This window comes from Astatotilapia calliptera, chromosome 13 (assembly GCF_900246225.1).
Source record: "Astatotilapia calliptera chromosome 13, fAstCal1.2, whole genome shotgun sequence".
In the NCBI taxonomy this organism is placed as follows: Eukaryota; Metazoa; Chordata; class Actinopteri; order Cichliformes; family Cichlidae; genus Astatotilapia; species Astatotilapia calliptera.
The window spans coordinates 9,798,047-9,819,979 of NC_039314.1; the positions used below are offsets into that span (position 1 = coordinate 9,798,047).

Consider the following 21,933-nt stretch of genomic DNA (forward strand, 5'->3'; position numbering starts at 1 on the left):
ATCTATAAGGAGCTTTGTTTAACCACTCTCCCACTGCTCTCAGTCTACCTAAACGTTGGTGGATAGAGCAGTTGAAGTCAACGCAGAAGCTTGATGTCAGATCATGGGTCAAGTGCAGGTTTGGCGCCCTGTACTCAAAATTAAAAGTGACCAATAAAAGACAAACTATGCAGATTAGTGCAGAATATGATGGAACTACAGCAAATAAAGACTGCTGGTAAGAGATGGAAGTCAGTGTAGGCTAATTCAACTACAGAGGAAGAGGGAGATGTGCATTTGTCCTTCACGCACTCAACTCCAAACACACCACTTCCCAGCAGTCATCTACGTGTCCCAGATAAGCACAGTCTTTGTCCCACTTTTTAAAGTTGTTGCGATACAAGAAGTGGAAAAAATATTTCTATATTTTATATTTATTTTTCCTGAACACTCCATGAACACGCTAGCAGATTTCATTATATCTTTTCCTACGCAATAGAAAACAAACACGCATTTTTTATTTTATTTTTTTGAAAAAACTTCTGGCGGTGAATTAACGACGTTATTTTTTATGACAGGAAGTGGCCTGCTACGTTTATTTCACAAGTTCACAACCGGAGCAATGCGGTCATATCGTAACCCTACGGACTTTGCCTTAACTGTTAATAATTTATAAAGGTTTCTCCATTTTGGTGGATTGGGATGTTTTAAAACATTAGTAAGAAAACTCCGGTATCCAAACATGAAGGTCCTGAACAGAGACGAGCTGCAGGTCGCTGAAGGAGTTCTGCTCAAACACTTACCGAAGAGTTATAAGGTATCTGCGACATAAACCGCGTGTCTTTGTGCTTTACAGCCTCAGCAGCGCTTAAAGGTGTTTCGTGCTTTCAGGTGTACGGTTTCCTGTACGGAATCAACAGGAACAAACCGACTACACTAGAAGTTGTGGTCGATACGTGGCCTGATTTCAAAGTTATCTGCAGACCGGACCCCGGGGTGTGTTTAAATCCCGTCGGAAAACTGTGGATAGATTTTCTCGACGGAAATCTTTCGCTTGTCACGTGATTGTGACAGCTTTTGTTTATTTCACGGAACAAGCGTGACCTGAATTTCATGAAAAATATGGCATACTACAGCACGGATGAACAGAGTTTGAGGAAAATGCTGACAGATGAGAATGCAGTTGATTGGAGCACTTATTTCATGATAGGAGGTGAGCTCAGATCACTGCAGAAAATAAGCACGAAATAAATATGGTGGCTTTTACGTCACTACATTTGACAGCTGTTACTATTTACACAGTTTTATAGACAGAGCACACACTTTGTACAATATTCTAATAAAAAGTTTAATAATCATATGGACATGTTTCCTGCATTAAATACAAACTGCTTGGATAACCTAAATAAACCTAATAAAAAGGAGAGAAAGAAATTAATGTGAATACTTTCCATTTGACAGGGTTTGATGTTTTCCAAGGGTCTTCTGGCAGAAGAGTGAACCACAAAGTCTATACTTCGGTGCATCTGTATTTGCCAGACACCAACCATCTCCACATGTCAACGTATGACAGGTATAATCTGATCATTAAGATTCGCTTTAAGTTATATCTGTGTATAAGTCATGATTTAAAAATAAACCCAAAAAGATAGTACACCCTGTGTCTGTCATGAAACGTCTGTGTGCGGCAAGCAGGAAAGGACCCAAATTTAAGAGTCAAGATTCTTTATTTGTCACATGCCTAGTTATACGAGTACAACAAGCAGTGAAATGTGTCCTGAAACGCTCCTCGACTGTGCAAAAAATAGAACATTATATACAGTAAGTAAATTATATACAAAAAGAGGACATTATGTACAGTAAGTAAGTGAATTTTATAACAATCTGGAAATTTTCAATTGAAAATCTGAAAGTGTACATCGTGCGAGTGGGATGTTAAAGTGTCTTGTGCCTAGTGAGGGTTAGGGTTCAATTCCGACTCGTCTAAAGTGTAGAGTTAAGTGCGTCCCTACTCCAAAATCTGCAGTTTTTGCACCATGCTGTTCCAAGAGTGGGCGTCCACAGGTGACTATGGACTTGGACAATGGGACAGAGGTCAAGAATGCTTTTTTTCCCCATTTTTTTTGTTAACGCTGCCCAGCGCTTCAAAAGTTGCATGTGCAGAAATCAAATCAAATAAGTTGTTTGATTTCCGCAGCTAACCGTGGGCAGTTGAGTGCTGTTTGTGCAGACGCAAAGAGCCTGAACGAGTTCACAGCAACAGCCTGGATCATACGTGATCTCTGCTGCTGGACTTTTCCTATTATTCTCCTTCTAAATGTTATTGGCGGTTGGCAAACAACAGATGGGGCATTACTGCCATCAACTGGTCTGGAGTATGAACTGGACAAAAAAACAAACAAACTCAAATCCTCCCAAACAATTTACCCTCTTTTACACACTGGAATAATTCCTGATAACTTTCACTTCTTAAGTCCTTTTACAGTAAATCAATGAGATCTAGTTTTGTTTTTATATTACTGAGGTTTGGGGACAGTTGTCTTCTCGCCACCTGATTTTTCTGGAGTTGGAATTACAAGGACCTCGATGTGAACACAGCCATCTGTCTTCACACGAAGGATAACCCTGATCGGGTCGTACAGTTTTTGTAACCCAACAATAACAAATAATTATTATGTCTGTCTTCTTCTTCTGTTTACATCCGGTCATCCCAATCCCGTTGTTTGCTCTTTTTTCGAGGAATGGCAGAGACAGACACGAAAACACCTCCCTGCCTAGCCTTGATTATTTTATTATTATCCTACTACTGATTCTATATATCCAGTTCAGGACATTCTGTTCAAACTCCCTTTGGCGAGAGAATATCCTTCTAAACATTATCTAGTGTGACGTGTAAGCATGTAGCAAAAACCCTCAAGCGCTCTATGTTCATTCTCAATATTTCAGCCCAGACATACAACTGGACAAGTTGTTTTAACCCTCAAAACCCAGAGCGCCAATTCGTTTATGAGCACATTGCGTTGTGTATATAAAAATAATAAAAACAGCTTTATTTAATCATTTTCAACCCTAACATTCCATAGTAGTCACATTTCTCTGCTGTGGGGATTGCCGATTGGCTGCAAGATCTCTGCCAGATGTGCCACTCCTCCGGCACAGTGATGTTCATGTTGATATAACTGGGAGGGCACGGTGGGGAGTGTTTCACTTCGTCTCCTGTGTGTTTGTTAGGCAACAGAAACAAGATGTGGAAGGTCGCTTTGACTGTCCTTGCGGCCGCTTTGGCCGTTGGGTATGGGACCCCGGTCGGGGGCTTGACAGACGCTGATATCAACAATGAAGACGTGCAAAACGCTCTCCACTTCGCCGTCATCCAACACAACAGAGACAGCAACGACTTGTACATCAGGCAAGTGGTAGAAGTGATCAAGGTTCAGTCACAGGTGAGTAACGGTCAGATTCGTGAATAACTGAATTGTTCTTTAGGGGAAAGCAATCCAGTAAACCATCGTAGTGATGTGAGCCCTTAAGAAAAGGCCTGCGAAGCGCCCTTCAAAGGTTTCACTTTTAACTACTAAACTAAAGTCCTAGAGGCTGTTACATACAATTTACTTGCTATATGCCTTCTTAATGGCGTTGGTACTGCCCCAAATATGGCTGGCTTCGTAATTTGTCACGTTAATATCCTCTCATCCTCTCATCCTAGCTTTAACAGTAGGTCGGAAATGTTTTTTATGCTTGTGTTGAGGCAGCCATTGGCCCGCCCGAACAAAAGAGCAGTGTGGGTTTTAAAAAAAAAAGGAACCCGACAAAAGCACATCTTTGCTAAAGATTGGTTAATATGCTGATGAGTCATGTTTTTTTAAAAGTTTATTTGGCTCTCCTCTTGAAACCTGAGGCAAGGCTACCGTAGCAATGTGTTGATGTTTGTGTTTTCTCTAGTCATTGGTGAGCTTCTTGGCTCACAGGGGACAGTAGGGGTGTTTAAAGAGGAGAAGGAGGAGGGGTTCATTTGCTGTAAGTCTTGTATTCAATTTTCTTTCCCATTACAGGTGGTCGCTGGCATGAAGTACGTCATAACTGTGAAGATGGTAAAGACCCCTTGCAGAAAGTATGGCGTCGATCAAGTGTGTGCAATCCACACAGATCAGGCAAAGTTTCAGGTACTGATGGCATCTTCTCAAAAGAAGCAAGATATTTGATCTGTTCTTAAACATCATGCAGCAGCCTTGTAACTAAAGCTGCATTCACACTGGAAGTGATTTGCTCAACGCAGATCTTTTTACAGCTGAAGGCCGGTGTCCTGTTGAAAAGTGATCGTCTGAAACAAATTGATTTCTGATGTTTCTATGTTTTGTTTTTTATTTCATAATAATAAATCAGTTTTTCTGCATACTTGACATAGTTTTAGAGAACTTTTCTGCTGCCCTCTTGTCGCGATGTTGCTGTGAATCCCTTTGAGTGTGTAATGCATATTAATCTGATCGTTAAATACTCATGTTCTTAATAGACATTATGCTATTGGATAAAAAAAAAAAACCTAAAGCATTTATATGTGTAAATAACACCACCTGAAAGATCCTAATGTTAAATGTATTGTCTGTTTTTCCTTTCAGCCCTACCAGTGCACATTCGAAGTGTGGAGCCGCCCATGGCTTAATTCCATTGAGTTACTGAAGAATGAATGCCAACACTGAGATCTACGTGGGACGCTAGAACGAGAACGCTTGGGAAATCTTACCTTTGTGTCAGAATAATCTTCTCTTAGACTGCAATGCACTTTCCTGTAGGTGGAATAAATATATTAATATTAGTATTTGCTGCCTTTACTACTGCACTGCTTAACTAATCAAACTTGTTTTAAATTTCCAAAATCCACTATCCAGTGTTACAAACTAGGTCTCCCCGATTTTTAAAGAAGCAACTTTGCCTCATCAGTAAACCAAGCAAATAACAAACTGTTGTGTAGTCAAACTGATCATGAGCTGCTTTTTTTTTTCCAGATAATTCAGTTTTGAAATAAAGTCAAACTTGCACACAAACTTTAACGTGTCCGTGTGGTAAATGCACACAAGGATGACGTTTTAGCTCAATAGAGCTTCTTTGTTGTTGTTGATGGTGATGAGTTCTCTGGATACCTACCCACTGACTAAGAGGAAGGAGAATGTGAACAAATCTGGGACAGACATGACTGACAACAGAAAATGCCATTCACATTATTTTCAACATCTATAAGGAGTTGGTGGATAGAGCAGTTACACTTTTAATCACTTTGGAAAAGAGGGGAGTTTTTGTCTAACACTATAAAACATATTGGACTTTGGGTGACCAGGGTTCCCACTTTATGTAGGACTACACTGCATGTTTAACCCTTTTCCCACCTGCCCTGCATTCTGAGACACTATCTTACATTTTGATTAATCTCAGTTAAAGTCAATCCAGAAGCCTGTTGAAAGTCTCTTTAATCTGAGGGTTCAGATCACAGGTCAAGTGCAGGTCAAAATTAAACCATTAAAAGTGACCAATAAGATAAGCTGTGCAGAATATGATGGAACTACAACAAATAAAGACTGCTTGTAAGTGGTTGAACTCAGTGAAGAAAAGAAAACTCACTTTAGGCTTATTCAACTACAGAGGGAGAGCTGAGATGTGCATTTGTATTTCGAGTGCTAAACTCCAAACACAAAATTCACACCACCTGTCAGCACTCATCTACGTCACATTGTCCCACGCAAGCACAGTCTTTGTCCCACTTTTAAGTTGTTGAGCTGGAAAAATATATTTTAGATTTCATATTTTTCCTGAACACTCCATAAACACGCTAACAGATAAAACAAACATTTTTTTAAAAAAAAAACTTCTGGCGGTGAATTAACGTTAGAGTTAACGTTAAAGTTATTTTTTATGACAGGAAGTGGCCTGCTACGTTTATTTCACAAGTTCACAACCGGAGCAATGCGGTCATATCGTAACCCTACGGACTTTGCCTAAACTGTTAATAATTTATAAAGGTTTCTCCATTTTGGTGGATTGGGATGTTTTAAAAACAGCAGGTTGTTTAAAGTACATTAGTAAGAAAACTCCGGTATCCAAACATGAAGGTCCTGAACAGAGACGAGCTGCAGGTCGCTGAAGGAGTTCTGCTCAAACACTTACCGAAGAGTTATAAGGTATCTGCGACATAAACCGCGTGTCTTTGTGCTTTACAGCCTCAGCAGCGCTTAAAGGTGTTTCGTGCTTTCAGGTGTACGGTTTCCTGTACGGAATCAACAGGAACAAACCGACTACACTAGAAGTTGTGGTCGATACGTGGCCTGATTTTAAAGTTATCATCTGCAGACCGGACCCCGAGGTGTGTTTAAATCCCGTCGGAAAACTGTGGATAGCTTTTCTCGACGGAAATCTTTCGCTTGTCACGTGATTGTGACAGCTTTTGTTTATTTCACAGAACAAGCGTGACCTGAATTTCATGAAAAATATGGCATACTACAGCACGGATGAACAGAGTTTGAGGAAAATGCTGACAGATGAGAATGCAGTTGATTGGAGCACTTATTTCATGATAGGAGGTGAGCTCAGATCACTGCAGAAAATAAGCACGAAATAAATATGGTGGCTTTTACGTCACTACATTTGACAGCTGTTACTATTTACACAGTTTTATAGACACAACACACTTTGTACAATATTCTAATAAAAAGTTTAATATTTATGTGGACATTTTTCCTGAATTAAATACAAAACTGCTTGGATAACCTCTTGCGAGGAAAAAGAAGAGAAAGAAATTCATGTGAATACTTTCCATTCGACAGGGCTTGATGTTTCCCATGCACCAATGCTTAAACAAGTGTCTTCTGACAGAAGAGTGAACCACAAAGTCTATACTTTGGTGCATCTTCTGTATTTGCCAGACGCCAACCATCTCCACATGCCAGTGGTTGACAGGTATAATTTGATAATTAAGATGCACTTTAAGTTATATCTGTGTATAAGTTATGATTTTAAAAACACGTTAAAAAAGACCATCCTGTGTCAGTTGTAAGGTTATACATATCGGCATTTTTTTTAATGGCTGTCTTTAGCAAGTCTTAAAATTAGGTCACACAACATATTACACTGTCATGACCTAACAGAAACTAAGCCATAAAACAGAAGCTGTGTAATAAGGTTCTGCCACAGCATTTCAGTCAGGTTGAGGTCTGGACTTTGTTCCATCTGTTCTTTTCAGTCATTCTGTGGTAGATTTATTGCTGTGCTTGGGATCATTATCATGTTGGATGACCCATTTTAGGCCAGTCTTTAGCTGTCAGCCAGATGTCGCCACATGTAACACTACAATGCTTTAATATACAGAGGAATATACAGTGGTCTACTCAAAGACTGCAAGGTGCCCCAGTCCTTTGGCTTCCCAGACTAATGGGTTTTAATAATTGCCTCTTTAATATTATTCCTACTTGGCACCTTACCAGCAAACTGCTCAAGCTTCTGCTTTTATAGAGGTTTACACACTTTCTTCTGATACTTTGATTATCAACATCTGACTGCTGCTTACCTTCCTCATTCAGTGGAAATAGTAAAACCCAGTATGAAGGCAAAAACACGCCAGTCCACTGTGGTCATTTCACACTTAGCCCTTCCAAAATTTGAAATGTATTAAGTACATTGCAGGGTCATTAATCGTCAGAAACTATTAAGGTAGTCGGCTAGTATGTATTTACATGACGTAAATGTGTTAGTACTCTCTTTTTAAACACTTACTGCAGATTACTGCAACTTACTGTAACTTCTACATGCATGTACATTTCATGGCTTGGAGAGGCAAAGCGACAAATGGACACGGTGGACCGGCATGTTTATTACATGTTTTGCAGCGAGATCAGGTTCAATAGTAATAGTATAGTTAGTTTTTCACATACTGCTTCTGCATTTTGGCTCGGTATTTGTTCAATAAACAACGACACAGTGTATTATCTTATGTTTTGTTGATCTGTGGTTGTATTTACCTTATTTTAAGCTCTAATCAAGACCAAATGATGTTTATTATGTAGTTATATATAAAATATTAGACTTTAAGGAGACTGTACATTTTTTCACTATGACTGTAAATATGCTTCAGAGCAATGTAAATTATATTGCTTCTCAACAACTTTTCTTTTCTTTTCTTTCGTTCTACAGTGAGCTTGAGTCGAGGATTTCGTCTCTAAACCTTTCCCACGTTGACTTGGTGAATAAAACCTGGAAGTTCGGAGGAGACGAGAAGGGTTACAGGACCATTGAAAACCTAATCAGTAACTTCCCATCATGCTGCATCACAGACAGCCAGGGTCAGCCCATGTCCTGGATACTTGTGTATGATTACTGTGCTCTGGGAATGTTGTATACGCTGCCAGAGCACAGAGGGAAAGTATACGCCAAAATCGTGATCAGCACTTTGGCCAAGAAACTCCATGCTGAGGGTTACCCGGTGTTCTGCTACATAGAAGAGGACAATGTGCTGTCCTACAAGCTCTTTAAAAACATGGGCTTCATTGAGGATCCTTCTTACAGGGCTGCATGGTTGGAGTTCAATTTTTCAGATTAGAGTCAACATCTTTTATATGTACGTCCAACATTTGTATCACGTTGCGCCTTCTTCATTTATAAAAATAGTATTCAAATGAATGCAACCCTCTTATTTATAAAAGTGTGATCACTTCTGGTCTGTTTCTTGGAGAAGACACTGTTTCCTTGGGGCTTGCTTTTGGTTCAAGCCAACTTCTCTGAATTTCATTTTGATATATTTGTCAAAATATGGTGTGAAATGTCCACTTTTCCCCTATTTCAGAATAGTAAAGAACCTTTCCACAACTTCCTGGATCAACTCCAAAAGTAATCTTATCTAAATAGGCTCAATCCCCACTTTTGATAACTTTTTGCCTAGAAACAATCAAATCAATCACATTACCTGCACAACAGAGACAATGATGTAAACTTTTGATAACATTAAAGCATTTAAAGGAGAAGTTTAAATAAAACAGAGCTGCACTGATTTGTACTCAGTAGCTTCGTATTGTTCATTAAGGTGCTTTCTTTAAGGGGGTCACCACACCGGATCATTAACCTCAATCCGAGTTTTGGCCACTCTGTTGTGGAATTATCCCGATCTGCATAAAGACTTTCTTCCTGGGTTCCTGACACAACCCTTTGCATTTATCTAGCTAAATCAGCTGTGAATCATAAAAAACAACTAACATTATAATTAAGTACAAACATTTCAAACTGAAGCTAATATGCTTCTAAAAATGGGGACAGTTTAGTACTTCATTAAAAACTGAGGGGAGCAAATAAAGCTAACTTGTCTGTGTAACCATGAGGTAGGCAAGACTGGACAACACGTTCTCACTCCCAACTCGTCAAACGTGTGACGCATGGTCAGGCTCCCTCTGCTGCACTTATGGACGCGCAGGGTACCCCTCTCGCGTCGGGAATTGACGTGAAGGGTCCTCCGATTGAAGAGATTGCCGGGAAGTGCCTGTTGTCGGTATATTTAGACATTTTCCAAATCACATTGTAGTGACGTATACAGAACACAATAAATTATATAATATAAACAACTACCTGAAAAACAGGTAGAACGATACTTTTGTATCGTTTATTGCATTTACGGAGGGAGTGATGTATGCTGGGTAATGGCACAGCTAGCTACTGGGTGACTTTATTCACCCGCTTCGGCTGTTATCAGTCCATACATTAGCGTTATTAGCATAAACCAGTCCCATAGATATGGGCCATCTCCTGCTAGATTGTTCAGAAGGTTGTTCTCATCCATCCAGATGGAGGATCACTAACAGGAGCGTGGAAGACTCCAGAATCCACTCTGGCTGGAATCCGGTGGATATGCAGTGTGTACAGGTAAGACCGTTTAAACGGACAGCATTTATAGAATGACTATTAAAAGGCAGCGAGTGTCAGTAATGTTAATGTGGTTATGTTAGTAATACACCGAGTGCTAATATAACAGCTTTAAGATGCATTTGTAGATATTATTACGTGTTTTACCGTCTTTATGGTGCTAGCTTAAAGTTACGGTGTAAACGTTAGCTTATATTGGAGGAAAGCTGTTACTGGTTAAACGATGTTAGCACAGAAATATTAGCTTCTGTCATGACTGATGAAGTTACTAGTTAATAAAGTTTTCAGTAAAGTGTTTAATCGCAGCCACAGATTGACAGCAAATATCTCGGTTAGCTTCAGTGCATCTGTAATAAATATGTGCAAGTTTCAGTGCTTCGTTTAAACTGTATGATACTTGTACTGACCCAGGGTCAGTGTAAAATACAATCCTAGCTGTGTGAACAAAGCCTGGCTCCTTTAATCCTGCATCACAAACCACACGATGCAGGTTATTATTACTCTTTCCTGCTGGCACACCTGTCACACCTGAGAGTCAGCTAGAAACTTACAGTGACGTGGACATCATGCAAAGACTGCCAGACTCTGTAATACTGCAAATGATCAGTGACTCAGGTTAACACTAAACTTTAAACGGCACCTCTGTGTCTCTGTGTGCTGAACATCTAGGATTGAGTCAGGCTGCATTGACTGTGGGACTTTAATGTGTTAAAAGCAGGTTGAAGACGGCTCAGAAACATTTGAAGATTAAAATTTAGCATTATGGCTGCTGGTGGTTTGTAAAGCCTCTACTCAGCTGTATTTTTGTTACTAATTTATGTTTGTTGTTGTTTAACACAGATTTCAGAAGAGCAAATATGCTTAATAGTTTAACTAGATTTCATTTGTCAGTGTGGGACTGCTGAGTCACCTGAAGAACTCATTTCATTCATTCTCCACATGATGTTCATTTACAGAAATGTTTCACAGGAACTGATTCCTCCCAAAGGTTGAACTAGTGTGTTTCCATAGATTACCTCTGTATGAATGTACTTCTTAAATGAAGGCAAGTGTTTGTCCTGTTTTGTTCCTCAGGTACAGTACGTGATATCAAGGGCAGGCGGTCAACACTGGGGGAAGACAAGAAGCAGACGTACTTCCAAGAGGGAGCTGCAGTGAGGTCAGAGGTCAGAATCTGAAACAGCTCAGGTTTATATTTTAGAGGTTATAAAAAATCAAAATGTATTTATAAAGAAACCTTTAAATAATAGTCATAATTATGATTATTATAAGAAATATCAAACATTTAAGTGGATTTTCTGTTACACATATTGTGTTAGCCCTGCGATAAACTGGCAGCCTGTCTTTGTCCTGTATCAGCTGGGATAGGCTTCATCCTCCCGCAACCCTGAATTGGATACATTGTATTCCAATTATGTAATCTGATCATTTACAAACTCAAGGTTTATAATCAAAATGTAAGTAATAATTATAAAATGGGAAAGCAGAAATAAGTGTGACATGAATGTAAATGTGTGAGCTGACATAGAGGACAGCTACATGTAGTCTGAAAAACCTTTGTTGTCAAGTTTGCAGGTATATCAGCACGAGATCTTCTTACATAGAAGAGACATTAAAGTCTCTAACTCAGTGAAGCATTATTGGTCCCGTCTGTTTGGATAAATATAGTAAGTTGATGTATGTCCATTTATTGACACATTTTCTTAAGTGCTTATCCAGCTCAGGATCACAGTGGAGCTGCAGCTGGATATGTTCACTAAATAAACCTTACAAAAGTCAACAATAAACCTGCATCCATGTACGTTGTTGTCCACAGGATGAGAAAATCAAACTGGAAGACTGTGGAACATGTTAATAAATGTTTGTGTGTTTATGCCTGTGTCTTTCACAGGAGGCGCTGGAAGGTTTCCCTAATAGTTCCTGGTGAATCAAAGCAGAACCATAAAGGTTGCTGGATTGCATGATGGCCTTACCCCTGAGCAGTCATCCTGTTACAGGAGGAACCAGTTAGAAGCTGTTTTCAAAGTAGCTGAGCAGATTTCATCTCAAGTAAGCAATTAAGTGTTTGTTCGTTTGTTCTGCCACTTAAAGAGCATTTAAGGACGTCTTTCGAGTGTCCAGTTGAATTAATTCTACTGGCTCTCATGGTCATTTGTGATTATAGACATATTTTTCATGTTCATCCAGCTATTTAGTAAATTCTATCTATTTAGTAATATCCGTCAGCTATAAAATGTAATATAAATATAAAAATATCTAAATATCTCCTGTCCTTTATGTTTTAATGATGTAAGTCTGTTTACATTAGCATTCCTCACATATCAATGAGATGCTGTACAGTACAATCCTGCTGACACAGCAGAGGGATAACGACGGCTATTCAACATCGTTACACGACACATTCGAGCTGCATGATGCAGACAAAGTGACTAAATCATCTTTTTTGTGGTTTATTGTCGTCAAAGCAGCAGACAAAGCCGATTGCAGAAGATGTCGGAGAAGAACTTCAGGCCGTGGACTGAAAAGGTATTTTTTTCTTGTTATCAAAAGACATTTGGAGTGGCAGCTTCTACAACTGGTTGTGCTGAAGTAAAGCTTACAGTCTAAGAAATCACAGTGTTGATATTCAGCACAAAGAGAAAAGCTCACTTGTTTGAATTAATTTACAATCATAGTTTTATAAATTCTGACTGTAAACAGCTTTTACAGCTTTGATATTGTTTGACAATCGATATCAGGTGATAGGGTTTAATTTAAAGGTTTCTGTGTCCCAATGAGCCATTCACACTGATCAGTGTCAGTTTAACTGTAACACATTCATTATTTAGATTCAACAAAGAAATAACTGAATGTAAAAAAATGGCAGCCCTCAGGCAGGTTTATAGAGATATATGCATGCATTATGAAATTTATGTATCCCAGATAATTGTTATACATCTAGTCATGGCAGACCTACCTCTTCCTCCCAAGTTAACTGCAACCCAAAAGAACTAGTGGGGCTATTTACACACTCACAACCAGTGTGGGGTAAAAAGAGCCACCAAAAAGCTGTCAGCCACAGATGTGCTAGAAGAGTTAGAAACTCTACTTATGGAGAAACTTTCTAAGTCTAACAGGGGACAGGTACTCCTGCCCAAATAACATGATATAACCCCACATACAGCCCAGCCATAAAGTGAACCAAGTCATTTAGTTAAAGACAGCATGGGACCAAATGCATGTAACCAGCCTGCATCAACCTGACATTTCTTCCTCCTGAATTAAATGAATGGATGGATGAAAGTTAAATGACTACAAACCTAAAGCCACTAGTTCCCACACTGGAGCTCCCTGACACTGTGTGTTAACTGTATTTAGCTTGTATCAACAGTTGTAACAGGCTAAGCCACCTGAGACACAGCATTGAATGATTGTTCCTGTCTTAATGGTTTCAGCTCAGATGTTCTGCTTTTTCCTTTCAGTAGATCAAAGCAGCTCGTGCTCCTTCTGCTTCCAATTTAGAAGAAGAAGAAGAAGAAGAAGAAGAAGAAGAAGGCGAAGGCTTCAGCGAAGTAGCGTTCATGGTCTCAGTGAACAGTCATGGTCACACACTGCATGTGGTTTTAAAAGCAACATGTCTGTTCACCACAACAATGGAGATGTGTAATATTAGTGCAGCTACGGTTTGTTCTTGAACATCAGTTCTGTTTTCTACTTTGATCACTTAGACCAAAAAAGTGTTGTTTTCAGATTCTTTCTTTTACATCTATAAAGCACCTGCTCATTTTTTATTACAATTAGTTTCACATGAATGTTAGTATTTCCTTTATGATCTTTTAATGCTTACACCACACTGTACATGTCTACATTAGAGACATTTCTGTTACCTGTGTCTGTTGACTCGGAGCTGTGAAATGTTCTTTTATTTGATACACAATATGAAGCTCATAATTTTCTTACAAATAAAACTCTAATGACAAACATGAACAGCTGTGCTTATTTCTGAGACATGAGTTTTTGAATGTGTTCATATTTAGACAGTGTGCATCTGTCTGCTGAAACTGTAATGGTGAACCTGAGGTGATGGTCAACAGAAGGCAAATATATACAGTGGGGCAAAAAAGTATTTAGTCAGCCACCGATTGTGCAAGTTCCCCCACCTAAAATGATGACAGAGGTCAGTAATTTGCACCAGAGGTACACTTCAACTGTGAGAGACAGAATGTGAAAAAAAAAAATCCATGAATCCACATGGTAGGATTTGTAAAGAATTTATTCGTAAATCAGGGTGGAAAATAAGTATTTGGTCAATAACAAAAATACAACTCAATACTTTGTAACATAACCTTTGTTGGCAATAACAGAGGTCAAACGTTTACTATAGGTCTTTACCAGGTTTGCACACACAGTAGCTGGTATTTTGGCCCATTCCTCCATACAGATCTTCTCGAGAGCAGTGATGTTTTGGGGCTGTCGCCGAGCAACACGGACTTTCAACTCCCGCCACAGATTTTCTATGGGGTTGAGGTCTGGAGACTGGCTAGGCCACTCCAGGACTTTCAAATGCTTCTTACGTTGCCACTCCTTTGTTGCCCGGGCAGTGTGTTTTGGATCATTGTCATGTTGGAAGACCCAGCCTCGTTTCATCTTCAAAGTTCTCACTGATGGAAGGAGGTTTTGGCTCAAAATCTCACGATACATGGCCCCATTCATTCTGTCCTTAACACGGATCAGTCGTCCTGTCCCCTTGGCAGAAAAACAGCCCCATAGCATGATGTTTCCACCCCCATGCTTCACAGTAGGTATGGTGTTCTTGGGATGCAACTCAGTATTCTTCTTCCTCCAAACACGACGAGTTGAGTTTATACCAAAAAGTTCTACTTTGGTTTCATCTGACCACATGACATTCTCCCAATCCTCTGCTGTATCATCCATGTGCTCTCTGGCAAACTTCAGACGGGCCTGGACATGCACTGGCTTCAGCAGCGGAACACGTCTGGCACTGCGGGATTTGATTCCCTGCCGTTGTAGTGTGTTACTGATGGTGACCTTTGTTACTTTGGTCCCAGCTCTCTGCAGGTCATTCACCAGGTCCCCCCGTGTGGTTCTGGGATCTTTGCTCACCGTTCTCATGATCATTTTGACCCCACGGGATGAGATCTTGCGTGGAGCCCCAGATCGAGGGAGATTATCAGTGGTCTTGTATGTCTTCCATTTTCTGATGATTGCTCCCACAGTTGATTTTTTCACACCAAGCTGCTTGCCTATTGTAGATTCACTCTTCCCAGTCTGGTGCAGGTCTACAATACTTTTCCTGGTGTCCTTCGAAAGCTCTTTGGTCTTGGCCATGGCGGAGTTTGGAGTCTGACTGTTTGAGGCTGTGGACAGGTGTTTTTTATACAGATGATGAGTTCAAACAGGTGCCATTCATACAGGTAACGAGTGGGGGACAGAAAAGCTTCTTACAGAAGATGTTACAGGTCTGTGAGAGCCAGAGATTTTCCTTGTTTGAGGTGACCAAATACTTATTTTCCACCCTGATTTACGAATAAATTCTTTACAAATCCTACCATGTGAATTCATGGATTTTTTTTTTCACATTCTGTCTCTCACAGTTGAAGTGTACCTCTGGTGCAAATTACTGACCTCTGTCATCATTTTAAGTGGGGGAACTTGCACAATCGGTGGCTGACTAAATACTTTTTTGCCCCACTGTATCAATATAAAACAATATTGAAGTAATGTCTTTACCCTGTGCAGCGTGTGGACGCTGTGCACGCAATCACCTTATTCACTGTAGTAAACATGCCCCGCTACCTCACGTGACTGACTGTCTCCATGGTTACATCGTATATTATTAGCTATGTAAACAGCTTCCAAAGATACCGCCATAGCTCTCTGCAGCTGTAACACTTAAACACTTTGCAAATCATTTCATGTTTTTGATAGTTATGAAGACAGAATATGTTTCTAAGGTCATGCTAGGCGGTTGCTATGGTGGTTGCTGTGGACTTGGGTGGACCGCGTCCGATTCCTGTTATTAGCTGTCCGCCGCAGGAAGGCTGCGTTCCATTTACAAGTAGTGACAGTCTGCCGCAACTCGAACTCAAACCCCGCTTTGTTCTTTAATTATAGGCCTTTTATAGCCGTTCATGACACGCACACACACACATAAAGCATTTTGCCTCACCATGAGAATGCAAGTTTACCTAACCTAACTGTAACCCATGTGAAATACAGGGCTGCAAAATCCCTTTTTGTAATCTAAGGCTATAGCCTGTTATTGTCACAAGGGGGCGCTGTGATGCAGTCTTGTGTTCTGACGACCTTGCGTCTAGTGCGCAGGAAGTATTACCTCTCTCTTCCTGTGAGATCTTCCCTCTGATGGCGGTCAAGTACGTGTCGGAGCGCATGGAAAAAGTATCTTGGCCCCGAACTCTGACCACAAAGGGAATAACGTCTGTCAAGTTATTTGTGTCTGAAAATCCCGATTGGTTTTTTTGAACTACTAGAAGAATTCTGGAGAACCACTGACGGCGAGAACAGCCCAAATGAGATCCTGGATGATCGTGAAATGGTGTGGCCAGCCATGCGATCGGATTGTGGGATTTGCCTGAGAAACTGATTCAAGCAACCCTGGATTACAGATAAGCCCTATGCACTACTTTTCCTACCCGGATAATAGGGTTTGCACACTGACAATTCCCCTACAGTACACCTGTTTGGGTTTTCAACGACTTTAAAGGACAATTCAGACTGGACAATTCAAACTTCACAACAGGAACACTTTAATCTGTTTCATTCATTCCAAAGAGCTCTGATACTGTTCAGTATAAATCTTCCATTTAAATGTCTTTATTTTGTTTTGTTTTACATGTCTTCACCTTTAAAAATGCACTATTAGTGTGCAATTTGGGTTATTGTGTTGTATATGTGTATAAATGGTACTGAGGCAATAAAGGTCCCAGTTATTCACTTCCAAGCCAACTCCTTTTGTGAGTCTCCAAAACAAAACCTCCTCCTGAACCTAGAAAGATGTCTAGGGTCTCTATTTGAAGTGAGAGTGTACTGGTCCTGAGTAGAGGCGCTACATAACCTTAAAGTATCTGATATAGGATAGAAAAATGAAGCAACCAGAGATTTAATGATGAAGACTCTGGGTTCTGTAGTTCACGTTTTACAGTCCTGAATGACTCTTTGCATATGATTCATTGAAGAGGAGTTTAGAATGCACTTTACATTTAGACTGTTGCTGTTTCATTTTTTACATTGTTGCCGTGTTATGTCATGAATAAGGTTCACCTGCTGGGGGTTTGATGGATCAGCTGGACAATACAGTCAAAGACAGACTTCATTCATCATATGCAAGAATCCTAGTTGGATTTTTGTTGTCACTCATGTTTTTGAACCAAATATTGAAAACAATTCTGACAGACTGGATACCTGGTCAGGGTGTACGTTACCTTGTACTCAAGCATCCCAGAACAGAGCCCTGCCCCACCATGAGCCTGGGTGGATACGTGGTTATAATATAAAAGGACCGATACTGAATATGAATATTTCATGAAAATTGAATTATAATACAAATTAGTAATAAGGGTTTCTCTGCGCCCTTCTCCACCCCATACTCAAAGAGCTGCGGGCAGAGAGGGTGACAGGCGAGGATGGCACTGAAGAGAAGATGCTGGGTTTCTGGAGTCTCCTGGTCCTGTCAGTATTAGTAGGATGCATCTGCTGTCTTCTCGTGGATGCTCACCTACCTTGACTCGTTCCAGCGTGGTATGGATTTCCCAACACTGCGGACAGTGGCCCACGTCAGAGACGTTTAATATTGATTACATATGTCTGAATTGCTAACCCTAACCCTAGCTCAACAGACCACAATGCCCTGGACTGTCAGTATTATTACATGCTGTGAACATAAGTACCTTTGATCACAGTTTATGTTGTAAAAGAGAAGGAATATTGGAAAGAAAGATCAACATTGTGATATTATTTCTTCCAAACTGAGCAGAAACATGCTTGTCAGACTCTCACAGCAAAGGATCAGACTCACTGTGCATGACAGCTCGGGCCAATGATGTCTGTTAGATTGTCAGTTGTTTAGTGCTTCTGTACAGTTAGGGTCACCGTCTCTATTTCAGAATAATTAATATGCAGAAAACACTAAAAGTTGATTGTCTTCCAATATTTTAGCATAATTAAAAAACTTTGACTTTGTGAGTACATATTATTAGTCCTAATGCCAGTATGAGTCTTCATAACTCCTGCTTTGAAATACTGAACTTTAAAATTGACCTGATGAAAGATCATTTACAGTGGCACTCTGTCAGGATCATTCTGACTGTAAGATCACTGTATTAATCTGAATCCTTCTGAAATGTGCTGTGAATGAATGCTGATGCAACTCACTGTGGGAAAGCTGTTAATAAAAGGAATCTGTGACACATGCAACACATTCACAGAGGAAGAGGACACAAAGGGAGGACACGCAGAGGCTGTGTTAAAGTCAGAAATCCAAATCTTTATTAAAAAACAGGCGGCGGTTACAAACAGGAAGACAAGCAGTCCATCAAACAGTCTACAGGGTCAAACATACAGAGAATTCAAACAGCAGTAAAAAATAACTGGACACTGAAAAACATAAAGCAATGTGTGACGCAATAGAAGGAAGCAGCGCAGTATATTCACTGAATTATCATCAATTACAAAAGAGAAAAAGGACGATTTCTAAGGATCATTTTCTTAAATGCAGTTAGAGTATGGCTGGTAAAGATGGAAACATACAGAATGTAAACTGTGTGAGTTTGGTGAACTTTGTTAGTAACAAATGAGGTAAAAAAAACAAAACAGACAAAACACAGAAAGAGGCTCTCAGTATTCATTAATAATTAGAAAGAAAAATTCTGGTCGTGGATTTTTACAGTCTTAGTTCCGCTCGCTGTCATCATTATAATCATCATGATCAATGGCGAGGTCCTGAGGTGGGTGGGGCTGTCTCTGGTGATGTCACCATGAAGGAACAGCATCTGGCACGTGTTGGTGAAACATCCCAGTACACTGGTGTAGTTTCCTCTCCAGCTGTTTGACATGTGACACTTGAACATTAAGGGGAAGAAGAAGAAACAGTGTTAGGTCAGGTGACCACTTGGTTTCTAAAGTAACTGACAGGAAGTAACCAGGCCGTTAGAAATGGATGGCATGTGTTTAGAGTTACTGTAGTTGGGTAACTCTACTTACCAAAAGCAGCAGCACACAGATGAAGGATCAGATGCTGAATGTTGCAGGAACATGCTCATGTGTGGTGGTCATTCAGTGCTGCTCCGGCAGGTTAGACAGTCCAAGACTGATATGCTGCCCATCTGAGAGTTTGAAAACACACATGCAAAGATTTATTTTGTATTACAGTCAAAGTTGGATGTTCATTTTTGTCCTTTAAAAATGTTTGTGTATTTGAAAGCACTAACATTTAAGGATGACTCTAATCGTCTCTCTCTAAGAGTGTCTCCTTTAAAGGGGAGACAAGTGTATCCACTGATCCACGTCACTTTACCTGGATGATGACTCCTCTCTCCCTCACTCAGAAACACTCCTAATATAACCAAGCAAATAAATAATATTGAAGATTTACTTACATCATTACAAAAACAGCAAAAACATCTCCCTTTGATTCTATTTCTCCATTCCTGCTGAACATCAGGCAACAAATATCTCAATAAATCACAGTAAAATGTAAAGCACATGTTTTCTCTGCTTTGTCTAACCTCTGCAGAGCCTCTGTCAAGAAAAACATAACTGTAAGCATAAAACAAATATACATTCATAACACGTCACTGGACAAACCTCGGTCAGTTGATTTCCTCTGTGCAGTGCAGACGAGCATCAGTCAGTGAGTGACTCTGCTGGTTCTTCTGAGGAAACACCACCGTCTCTCCACACCGTCACCATCTGTGAGCACAAACTGCTGCTCTGCCAGCATGTAGGAATCACATATCACACACACAAGGGTGAAGAAACATCAGAGCTCAACTTTGGATACTTTAGATCTAAACAGATCAAAGCAACTCTTAGTTTCAACAATCAGTGAAAAGACAAACAATGATACCAAACTGATTCTGTATGAATACAATATGGTATTTTCAATACAGCTGTCAAATTAATTTATTAAAACTAATACAGATATATGTATATTTCTTTTGATAAATTAGTTTGCTAAATTATAAGAATATATTTTTATTTTTTTTTCATTTAACAATTGCAACTGAAAGAAATTAAATATTGAACAAAAATATATTGTCACATTCTGAGCATGCTCAGCACGCTGACAGACTTGAAGTTGCTACAGATTTTAAGAAGTGATAATTATAGGGAAGAAACTTCTCTTTTTCATCCGTTTAATCAAACATTTGATGCCTCAGCTGTCTCAGTCTATAGCGTTCTGCAACTACAACTAACCTGAAGCTTGGATTTGGCTGCAGGTGCCCCTGTACATCCTTCTCAGCAGCACACATGTGGGTACCATTTAATCACACTTCTTCCTGAGCTTTGCTTCATCACAAGACCAAAGGTGGCATCCTGTGTCACAGTCTTATCATCATCCAGAAGAAACATTTGAAGAAACATCATGGAAAAGAAACATTTACGCGCCTCCTGGTTTTGTTTTCTGATCCTGCAAAAAGACTGAGGACAACAAAGCCCAGAGAACACGAGATACACAATATCCAACATGGAATTTTTGAAATAAAGTCTGCAACACAGAAAGAGCTGTGATCAAGCTATTTATTACTGCGCCAACACACATCAAACATCACAGTTCAGTCATGTCAGCGCTGCCACAGAAGTTGTGCTCCTGCTCCTTTATGCATTCCAAGGAAGAGGGAGGAAGTTACAAACTGATCCTACCACACTTCAACGGATCAATGGTTAAGCTGTTTTGTGCCCTTGGCCTTATCAGCACCTGTAAAGGGAGTTGTTTTCTCAAACTGCTGACGCTGAAGTAAGTTCATCTAGTTTTAGAAACTTTCACTGAACAGTCTATAACAGTGTCACAACTAAGCATATGCATAAGCACTTAAATACTTAAAATGAGAATAACAGAACATTTCTATTACAGAGGCTAGAGCCTGTCCCAGTAGTCACAGGTAGAGCACACCTGGACAGGTCACCAGTCTGTCAGAGGACTAACACAGAGACAGACATCAGAGTAACAAATCTATTTAAAATTAATGTAAGTTTGCTGCAGCTGTATGTATGAACATGTGTTTCTGTGCTCACAGTCCACCTCTCAGGAACCTGCAGTTCACTTTTAGTCTACTTTAAACAGACCTCACAAAAGGCTGATGTGGCTGGATCAGTAGTCTGATTTAAGTACGATACCTTTGGCCAGGGATTACTCTGGTGCATCGCTTCACTGCAGTCTTACGTATTTTCCCCACACCTGAATAAAAAATACTGATATATACAAATAACAGCTTCAGCTGATGCAGCCTGACTCAATCCTAGATGTTCAGCACACAGAGACACAGAGGTGCCGTTTAAAGTTTAGTGTTAACCTGAGTCACTGATCATTTGCAGTATTACAGAGTCTGGCAGTCTTTGCATGATGTCCACGTCACTGTAAGTTTCTAGCTGACTCTCAGGTGTGACAGGTGTGCCAGCAGGAAAGAGTAATAATAACCTGCATCCTGAGGTTTGTCATGCAGGATTAAAGGAGCCAGGCTTTGTTCACACAGCTAGGATTGTATTTTACACTGACCCTGGGTCAGTATAAGTATCATACAGTTTAAACGAAGCACTGAAACTTGCACATATTTATTATAGATGCACTGAAGCTAATCGAGATATTTGCTGTCAATCTGTGGCTGCGATTAAACACTTTACTGAAAACTTTATTAACTGGTAACTTCATCAGTCATGACAGAAGCTAATATTTCTGTGCTAACATCGTTTAACCAGTAACAGCTTTACTCCAATATAAGCTAACGTTTACACCGTAACTTTAAGCTAGCACCATAAAGACGGTAAAACACGTAATAATATCTACAAATGCATCTTAAAGCTGTTATAGTAGCACTCGGTGTATTA

General features: G+C 39.9%; 3 protein-coding genes and 1 long non-coding RNA gene across 6 annotated transcripts in view; 3 read left to right on the top strand and 1 right to left on the bottom strand.

Annotated features, from left to right (window-relative positions):
• LOC113034982 (glycine N-acyltransferase-like protein 3) lies at positions 1-9,013 on the top strand. The gene is made up of 6 exons (XM_026190192.1): positions 1-693; positions 6,047-6,149; positions 6,224-6,331; positions 6,428-6,548; positions 6,792-6,924; positions 8,155-9,013. The coding sequence occupies exons 2-6, from the start codon at positions 6,075-6,077 to the stop codon at positions 8,558-8,560; spliced, it is 843 nt and encodes a 280-aa protein (XP_026045977.1). The 5' UTR covers positions 1-693; positions 6,047-6,074; the 3' UTR covers positions 8,561-9,013.
• On the top strand, positions 734-5,021 carry LOC113034988 (cystatin-like). Of its 2 annotated transcripts, none has more exons than XM_026190202.1 (5): positions 734-796; positions 1,441-1,552; positions 3,211-3,422; positions 4,032-4,142; positions 4,596-5,021. In XM_026190202.1, exons 2-5 carry the CDS (start codon positions 1,546-1,548, stop codon positions 4,674-4,676), a joined length of 411 nt encoding a protein of 136 aa, XP_026045987.1. In that variant the 5' UTR covers positions 734-796; positions 1,441-1,545; the 3' UTR covers positions 4,677-5,021. The 2 variants fall into 2 exon arrangements, with proteins under 2 accessions (XP_026045987.1, XP_026045988.1); XM_026190203.1 differs by lacking the exon at positions 734-796 and adding an exon at positions 1,064-1,192.
• The window catches only part of LOC113034984 (glycine N-acyltransferase-like protein 3), a 23,803-nt gene continuing 7,522 nt past the window's right edge, over positions 5,653-21,933 (top strand). Inside the window, exon 1 of the mRNA XM_026190194.1 lies at positions 5,653-6,074. The gene's annotated coding sequence lies outside the window, so the exon portion shown is untranslated. The remainder of the gene's footprint in view (positions 6,075-21,933) is intronic.
• Positions 18,363-21,046, bottom strand: LOC113034990 (uncharacterized). 2 transcript variants are annotated; one of them, XR_003274271.1, is made up of 4 exons: positions 20,305-21,046; positions 19,693-19,818; positions 19,090-19,211; positions 18,363-18,947 (listed from the first exon to the last, which is right to left on the bottom strand). It is a non-coding gene; the product is annotated as an uncharacterized LOC113034990 (long non-coding RNA). The 2 variants fall into 2 exon arrangements; XR_003274272.1 differs by lacking the exons at positions 18,363-18,947; positions 19,090-19,211 and adding an exon at positions 19,412-19,441.